General features: G+C 37.6%; 1 protein-coding gene across 1 annotated transcript; it reads right to left on the bottom strand.

Annotated features, from left to right (window-relative positions):
* Nucleotides 1-441: 441 nt before the first annotated feature.
* LOC137040115 (uncharacterized) lies at nt 442-5,468 on the bottom strand. The gene is made up of 8 exons (XM_067415526.1): nt 5,405-5,468; nt 5,179-5,211; nt 4,788-4,910; nt 4,194-4,508; nt 2,363-2,704; nt 1,829-1,949; nt 812-880; nt 442-719 (listed from the first exon to the last, which is right to left on the bottom strand). The coding sequence occupies exons 1-8, from the start codon at nt 5,445-5,447 to the stop codon at nt 530-532; spliced, it is 1,236 nt and encodes a 411-aa protein (XP_067271627.1). The 5' UTR covers nt 5,448-5,468; the 3' UTR covers nt 442-529.
* Between the last annotated feature and the right edge of the window lie 4,113 nt (nt 5,469-9,581).

Raw genomic sequence — 9,581 nt, 5'->3', positions numbered from 1 at the left:
AAACAAACAGAAGAAAATGACAAGAAACATTTTCCTTAAGTTCGAGAAGCAAATTCAAGCCCCCCACAATATGAAGATCAATTTGTCAACCACAAAAACTTTCATTCTATAAATGTCCAGCTGATATGTGACACACACAGCAAAATAACAAATGTTACTGCTGAGTGTCTGAAAGTAGAACATTTTGCTCCAGTATCTCGGCTTTTTCACTTCCCACGTGCGTCACTGAGCCTTGGCCACCCATCACCCTGTTCACCACTGTTCCTTCCTTTGAGTACTTTTGATAGAGAAGGACCACTACAGACTGGAAACAATCGAGGGATATGCTATCTGAGACATGCTTATGCAAAAACATGTTTCCTAAAGTGCAGGCCTACATTAAATTCAGATTATATGCTGTAGAAAAGGAATAAGCTATAAATAAATAAAATGAAAACAGACTTTAATATAGGAAACTGCATTTTTATTTAGGGTTATAAAACATTGCGATAAGTAGACATTTACAATAGGAAAATTACATTGGATTTTATTATATATATTGTGCCAATTTGTTAATTTTGTATTGTAGTATTATTTTCTCCATATTCAAGTTTTCTTTTTCCATTTCTAATTTAGAAATCTCTAACTCTGCTTTCCTCTTCTGCAGCAAAAGAACTTCTTGTTGAAGTTCAGCGAGCACAGATGTTACTCTGGTCAGTCCTCTCTCCTCAGATGAAGGTCTGAATACAGAACAAATAGGTGAAACGGTTTTGTTTTTACTCTTTCACTCGTCATCGAATGTAACACAGCTGTCACTAATAATGTTGCTAACCTCGCGGCTTGAAAGCTGGGAGTTGTGTTTGTCGCTCCTGAATTTTTTTCCCAGTTTGGCGTGGGTAGGCTGAAAAGATTTATAATTATCATTATTGCACCTTACCCAATTTTTTTTAATCTTTAAAGCTACACTTTGCAACTTTTTTTAGTTTATTCTTAGCTAAAAACACTTAGTTCTTTCAAAAATATGTGTTTATTAATTTATATTTACTTCTTTCAAGTAATAAAGTATTCTCGTAAGTTTATAATATGCCATTGAAAATACATACGGGTGAGGGGTTCGAATGCCGGTCGCCATGTTGCCCCTCCATCTTGACAGTACATTAGCCAAAGAGGGACATACCCGTAAGGTTCGCTTTTCACGTTTTCGCGTCACTCATTGACGAGGTCAAACTGGAAGCCATGTTAATGTTGGACTAAATCGGCCACCGTAGGTGTTAAAACGAAATCAGAATTGAGAGGAACAGAAACTACTACACTCTTAGAAGAAAAGGTTCTATCGACGCTACGTAGTTGGAACCCCTAAAAGGTTCACAGCAAAAAATGCTTTTCTTACTTTAGTATTTTTGTCTTGTTTCTAGTCCAAACATCTAAACATTCTTAAAACAAGAAGTATTTACTAGACAAGCAAAAGTAATTGTCTTATTTTGGGAAGAAATAACTCAAAATAAAGAGAGTTTTTGCTAAGATAAGAGATGCATTTTTTTGCAGTGTTCTATATAGAACCCTTTTTAAGTGCCAAAAGGGTTCTTTGTCATTCCAGAACCCTTTTAGCATAAAATGGTCTTTGGAGTATACTCAACTATACTTCGATATATAACCTTTTAAGGGTTCCAAACATGATAACGTGATAGAACCTTTTCTTCTAAGAGTGTAATATTCACTGGACTGTCATATATACCTTTTCACTGCTAGATGGGGGAAAATATCACACAGTGTAGCTTTAAATCTTGACCATCTTTGAAGTCAAAAGACATTTTACAAAATGCGTAAGCGCTCATCTGCGTTATTTTACCTGCTTCCCAAGCTGCTTTGAAGCACGCCAGCAGTACCGACTAGAGTCGGCGAATCCTTCCCTAATATTTCTTGTACCAATTTTGATGTCTTGGACCGATCTTGTGGTGGTGGGCCTCCTCCTTTACACAATACAACACTTGTTAAAACTGTATTAAACCAAGCATGCTAGTTTTTAAAATATCCATCCACCCAAGTCAATTTAGCCACAATGTAACTCACTGGTTTTCCTAGATTCCTTTTTATAGTTGTTATTTTCTTTTCTTGAGCTCACAACTACGTTTTCATACTTTTTCTTCTACTGTGCGCTTGACAGCAACATTTCTTGAGTTAATTTTTCCGTTATCCCCTGCCAGGCTTTCAGGCTTTGTTTGAGCTTAACAAACAACTTTTCTAGGACAGTTCATTTTGTTGATTTTGTGAGTTCGACAAGCAGTTTTTTTACATTTCAGAACCCCCCCCCCCCCCCCATTCAAATTCTGATACTGTAAATCTAAAACTGTAATGATAAAGTTTCATCTTCACTGTTACTCACCGTTGACAATAAGAATAAATCTCTTGTCTATCGTCTGTTTGCTGCTGCTGATCTTCACTCTATAGAGTCCAGAGTCTTCAGTTCTGGTGTGTGTGATGGTCAGAGATCCAGTCTGATGATCCAGCTTCAGTCTGTCTCTGAATCTCTCATCAGTCTCATATAATGTTGAGCTATTGGCCTCTATATCACTTTTAGCGATGAGTTTTCTTTCATCTCCAAACCTCCACACTATCAGCTCATCTCCATGTGTTTCAGTAAGTGTATTAAGAGCGACAGAATCTCCCTCCTTTACTGATATTATCTTCACTTCAGGTTTATGAGCATCAATCACAGATGGAGACTCTAAAAGAGACAGATATTTAACATATTGAACACTGTTTTAGATTTAAGTACTGTATTTAATTTCCCTTAAATATATCCAATTTAAATATTGTGTTGATTGAGTCTGCTCCCTCTAGATAAAAGGGCACAAATTCACAAAGGTAGAGCAATGAGGTTGACAGGAGTTAGTAGAAACACTCACTGAGGATGCCTGGTGAACGTATGTATATGTATGGTTTTATGTGTATTCTAGGAAATAAACTTCAAATATAAGCTTTAACATTCAGCATTTGCAAGTGCAAATTGTGCATGATTAAGACAAAGCTCCAGTCTTTTGACATAAGACGTACACTGATCAGGCATAACATAATGACCACTGACGGGTGAAGGGAATAACACTGATTATCTTTACTGCACCTCTTAGTGAGTGGGATATATTAGATAGCAAGTGAATATTTTGTCTTTAAAGTTGATGTGTTAGAAGCAGGAAAAATGGGCAAGCTTTGACAAGGGCCTAATTGGGACAACTTTCGAAATTGGCGCAAGGTAATGAACTGGTGATAGTCATGGGCGGCCAAGGCTCATGATGCACATGGGGAGTGAAGGCTGGTCCATGTGGTCCGATCAAAGAGACAAGCTACTGTAGCTCAAATTGCTCAAGAAGTTAATGCTGGTTCTGATAGAAAGGTGCCCATGCTGACCCCTGTCCACCGCCGAAAGCGCCAACAGTGGTACGTGAGCAATTGAAGAAGGTGGCCTGGTCTGAAGAATCACATTTCCTTTAACATCATGTGGATGGCCGGGTGCGTATTCGCTGCTTACCTGTGGAACACATGGCACCAGGATGCACTATGGGAAGAAGGCAATCCAACAGAGGCCTGTGATGCTTTTGGCAATGTTTTGCTAAGAAACCTTGGGTCTTGCCATCCATGTGGATGTTACTTTGACAACACCTACCTAAGCATTGTTACAGACCATGTTCACCCTTTGATGGAAACGGTATTCCCTGGTGGCCGTGGCTCTTTCAGCAGAATAATGCGCCTGACACAAAGCAAAAATGGAATTGTTTGAGGAGCACAAAAACGAGTTTAAGGTGTTGACTTGGCCTCCAAACTCCCCAGATCTAAATTCAATCGAGCATCTGTGGGATGTGCTGAACAAACAAGTGCAATTCATGTAGGCCCCACCTCACAACTTACAGGACTTAAGTGATCTGCTGTTACCTTTTGGTGCCAGGTACCACCTTCAGGGGGCTAGAGGAGTCCATGCCTCTACGGGTCTGGGCTGTTTTGGCAGCAAAAGTGCGACCAACACAATACTAGCAAGATGGGTTTTAATGTTATGCCTGATCGATGTATGCAGATTAATAAAAGTGATCAGTTTGACATGGACAACAACTATATCCGGTTGACTTATTCTATTTGCCAGCTATTAAGCCTTAATTCAATTTATTTCTTAAAAAAAAGAAACTTGAAATTATATTTTTTATTCAAAAAATAAGTGTCCTCACCAGAGACAGTAACATTGAATGTCATACGCGAGATCCCAGTCCTGTGGTTGATCTCGAGTTTATACAGTCCGGAGTGTTTGGTTCTCGTGTTTTTGATGGTCAGAGATCCAGTCTTACTATCCAGCCTCAGTCTGTCTCTAAATCTCACATCACTGATATATGAGATCACCTTTCTGTCGTTTTCAGCAATGACTGGACCATTATCTCCAAACCTCCACTGTATGAGATTAAATCTCTGTATTGGATCAGGATTTAGAGAGACAAATTCTCCTTCCACCACTGACTCTGTCTTCACTTTATCTTCACCAGTTATTGCTGCAGAACAAACAGAAACCGTTTTTCAGATATTAAACTCATATAACACTGCTGGTGAGGTTAGTGAACAGATTCAACTGAGATCAGTCTTGTCTTTAAAACCTATTTGACTTTTATTAAAGACCCCCTATTATGCTCATGAAATCTGGGCTGCCAAGCGCTGACAAAGTGCCAGGAAAAGACAAAAGTCGAAAGTGAATCGGTTCCTCTTGTGTACACAAGCATGAGCATGTTTTTCAAATGGATTGCACAAGACTGTGTGTGTGTGTGTTGCCTTACTCGGGCAATCCATCTCATCGCTTTCGTCCTCGCAGGCCGTCCAACCATCGCACTGCCAGGACAGAGGGATGCACTGCAGTTTTCCACTACGGCAGGCAAACTGACCAGGACTGCAGCGCAGCTCTGAAATACAACGGGTCAGACAATACAGTCAACAATACTACTCTAGAAAGTGAAAACCTACAGCAGAGCCTCCATTATGTGTGATAAAAATGCACGATTTATTATACAACAGGAATAGTCTCTTTTGTGCTGCTTGCAAAACCTTATTTAGATGACGAGACCATAAAGGACAGTGACAATATCAGTCCAAATTAAACTCAAACTGGGTCAAAGTGCCAAAGCAAAACCCTCAATAAAGGTTGCAAGAATTCCAAGGATTGCAGCTTACCGGACAGCAGTCTGGCCAGAGCGATCTGTGGACCTGGAGATTTAGTGATTTAAAGAGGCTGATTTCAGCAATAATACCATCACCTAAATATAATTTGAATATCTTGTATATCTTATGCATGACATTAACAACGTGTGTAAATCTTCCCACAAATGTAAACAACATTTAATATGCGCTAAATACATCATAACTGAAACCACAAAAACACATTTAAACTTCAACCTACCAAACAGATGCCACGAGCACAAAAAGACAACGGCACGAAACATTTCCCTCCGCTGTTTGGCGAACTGTTTCAAAAACAATTTAAATTTAGACACGGCGACAATCAATAAAACATTGATGATGGAAAAATAACGGTTAGATCTATACTTGATTTGAGTTGCTTTTAATGACAGCAGAGAGTCTGCTGGAGCTAAAGTCTGTTCGAAAAACAGTTTATGTAGGCTACCTATCCACGACTGTTTCTCAGTAAGAGTTCTTGTCTGCACTTGTGGACTTTTGAAACTGATGACCAGTTGCTGTTCCATTTCAAAGTTCACATCTAGTCAAATACAGTTCAAATCCCCCCCAAGTGTCCTTGACCAGAATGCATTTCACACACTTAAAAATACTAGTGTTATTGTGTAATGTAGTTTTAAGAGTTTTCAGGCAAGAATAGTCTTTTTTAAAAGCTCAAATCTGTGGTTTATTGATAAAGAAAGCAACTATTTGAAAATTTAGCTTTTTTTGATGCTCAGCGCTCATTAACCCGACCGAGAGCAGCCTTTCCTCAGCGTTTGCCTCTGATGTCTCTGTAGTGGTTAGACATGAGATATCATTTGTCTTGTGTAGATTTTTTTGGTCTCATGAACCTATAATGTTTTCCCTGGCAAATCGTTCTGCCTTAGGGCAAAGAGAAATTTCGTAACTTTATATATAGGCTATTTAAAGGTGTCATGAACTGGCTTTGTTTCTTTTTTTTATACTGTTGTCTCAGGTTAACTAATGACGTTTGTGTGGTTTTTACATTCAAAAACATCATAACTAATAAGTAATAGGCTATTTTCTACACTGGTTTTGATGGGCGTGACGCACTGTAGACTTGGAAGTTAAAGGCCATGGCTAGGATTGGATAAGATTTGCATATTTAATGAGCTTCAGCTCCGCTGTCATATCTATGCCCCTGTCAGTTCAGTTCACATGAGAGAGAGCAAACACAATGATTTATTTCTCATCCACCCGTGATTGTATTACATGGCCCGCACCCGCACAATCGGTCGGTATATGCGCAAACCGCTCGCTCACACACACACGTGCACGCCCAGATCAAGAACCAATTTCTGCCGACGGGCATATGTTTTGGTAGTCTGTCTGGTATAGCCCCAGGACTAGTACTATTACATATAAAAAAAGACGTTTCTCACATAAGTGTGTTGCACCATTCCTGTCGGATCCAGTATAGAAGGCACAACGTTGTGTCTGCAAATCTAGCACTTGAGGCTTGTTTACAAACGATTCCGCAGTGAAATGAAGCGAACGCACGAAACTTTCTTCCCCACGTGAGCTGGAACTTCATTAAAAATTTAAGTAGTATCACACATTGCTAATATTATGATCTGAAGGAAGCTTATGCGGCGACTGTGTTCTTCCACAATATCTTATCATCTTTCACATGTTTACTGCTGCTGGCTTGTGATCAACCGAATGGCTCCATGAGTCGGTGGGCGGGGCTACTGAATTACACATTCTGTAGAGGCGTTTCATTGCGCAATGACGTAAGAATGAAGCTCACAATCGTTTTCTGGGTCTGGAGTCTATAAAAAGCTTTTCTTTGACTAAAAAGGAAGTTTTCAGCTCTGAAACTTACAGGATAATCTTACACTGTAAAAAAAAAGGCAATTTTTGAACTTTTGCAGTACAATTGACTTGGATGTTTAAGTTATTTCAATTTAAATTATGTTAAACTGACTTTAAAAAATGAGTTACATCTTATATAACTAATAAAAACAAGTTTAACATATCTTAACTTATTTTGATGAGTTAAAACAATGTAAAAACATTTGTTATAACTTATTGAAAATATATATTTTTTACAGTGTATATTGACCTTTTATATATATCAAACTCAAGGCAAAGTTGATTTCTCAATTCATCACCCATTTAACTGTTGAGCTAGTGCTGTTTTTGTTTGCTTTATTCCCATTATATAGTTTCTTATACATTTACACTGTAAAAAAATATTTAGAAAAAAAGTTACCTGGTATTTTGAGTTCATTGAAATTAAAATTGAGTTAATACAATGAACATTTTTTGAGATTCGACAACCTTTATTAAAAGATTATTAAAAGATGTTGTAAGCATATTGGGAAATTATGTGTGTTATTTCTGATGACGCAGTGAAACATGCCAAATTGTGCTATTTTCATGATTTATCAAATTTTTTATGTGGTTTAGATACAAAAATATTTTGAGTTTGAGTTTATTAAACTAATTTCCTTCATTGTATCAACTCACATTTTTAAGGCAACCAGGTTACTTACTTTAAGTTAAACCAACAAAAAACACCACAATTTTTTTTACAGTGTACTTATACTTTTTTAATGATCAATAATAGTCATTATAACTGACATTTAACAAAAAGGGACAGGGTTGTGTTTTATGTCATAGGCCTATTCAATTTGATTATAGTAAAGATTTGCACACTTATTGCCTGAACCACATTTGTTACATACATCTGACGATGATGGTGGACATCCAACTTGTGTTTCCGGTGTTTGTGTGGTAAATACTGTATAGCCTATACAATACATCCACCAAGCCTATCTCTAGGGCAGAATCCGAAATCGCCCCCTAAACCCTCATTCACTATTCCCTACTTTAGTCCACGATTACAGTTCACTTAAAGGGGTGAATGAAAACGAGTGCATGAAGCTGCACAGCCGCTGAGAGTACATACACTATATGTACTCTACACTCGTTATTGAGGTGCAATGTGGGATTGAATGAGTGTAACCTACTCAATATCGTCCATTATGATTTCGGAGACCACTACAAATGGCAGTCCTTTCAAATAGTGCCCTATTTAAGGTATATGAGGCGAGACTCAGCCCAGATGTAAGAAACACCTGATAAAAACACTGTGCACATACTGCCCATATTTAGGCCTATACACTGGCTACTACAAGTTCTTGCAAATTTTCTTGCAAAGTTTATGAGCCACTGAAATATACTGTTGAAATTATCAAAATTGTTGCTGACAAATTTAAGAAAATATTTTGGATTTGGAATTTTTTGAATACTTCTTTATTCAAAAGGATTCTTTAAGTTTTAAGGCCTTTGACACAGTTGTGTTTCCATGTTCAGTCACAAGATGGCGCTCTAGCAGGATCTTAAGGTCAGAAGTACCGTCTGTACACCCTTGACAATTGAATGACAATTCAAGTTTTAAAATGATTCTGACATGTAGATGGGTCATAAACCACTAATGAGTACCTTTTTATCTTTAGTCTAAATGAATCACACATTCACAATAAACACATGATACAATAGGTAAGTCATATTTATTAAAATGAATGCTTCAGAAAAGAGTCATATGCATTCAGCAGAATTAATTTGTCTCCTCGTATGGCAATAATGGCATATGTTATATAAAGTAGCTTGCTCTATAAACTACAAAAATGTTCATCTGCTCTCAGTTGATCACTTATTTGTGCAAAAATGTGTTTATTCTTGTAGGCCTATTGAATACATCTCTCCCTGAAAATGTGATTCAGTGACTGACGACTCTGGTTTGGTCTGTGGAGTTTCATGGTTTATGATTTGATCAGCTGAAGGACAATGAGAGACTTGATCAGGCCAAACATCTGAAGATCAGTAAATGTCAAGAAACTCATGAGGTTCAACAGCCCTGAACGCAAATATGCTTTAAAATAGTCATGATGAGCGATAATGATCAAACTAAGAGCAGGTGAGAATATAAACTGAAGACCGGACTAATGTTCACACATTTATTTCTGTGACTGCGCTGCTCAGGTCGTCTTCTCGTTTCACACTCAGTGTTTTATTTCGAAACTTCCCAGAACGGTGTGTTTTTACACCCACGTCCATGACGCATTTAAAGTATGCCATCTCTTAAGACAAACTTTCATCTGTAGTTTTCTTTTGAATAACCCAGTGTCTCTAGTATTTTTGGAATAAAAGGGTCTGCTAAATGAATAAACAGAGAATAAATATCATTTTCAGTGAAATATTGTGTATATTAGTCTTGTTGGGTGCTCGTGTGTAATGTTTGTGTGCAAACATGATCTTTTTCCAGGTCAAGCATGAGGCAAAAGAATTTAAAGATTACGAGAAAGCATGTTTACTACGCATAAAGTAACAAAAACAGTATGAAATATACTGTAAATCAATTTTTGCATTTC

The sequence above is a fragment of the Pseudorasbora parva genome, chromosome 14 (genome assembly GCF_024679245.1).
Source record: "Pseudorasbora parva isolate DD20220531a chromosome 14, ASM2467924v1, whole genome shotgun sequence".
Taxonomy (NCBI): Eukaryota; Metazoa; Chordata; class Actinopteri; order Cypriniformes; family Gobionidae; genus Pseudorasbora; species Pseudorasbora parva.
The sequence above is the reverse complement of the archived record's forward strand: the minus strand, read 5'-3'. Positions and strand labels throughout refer to the sequence as shown.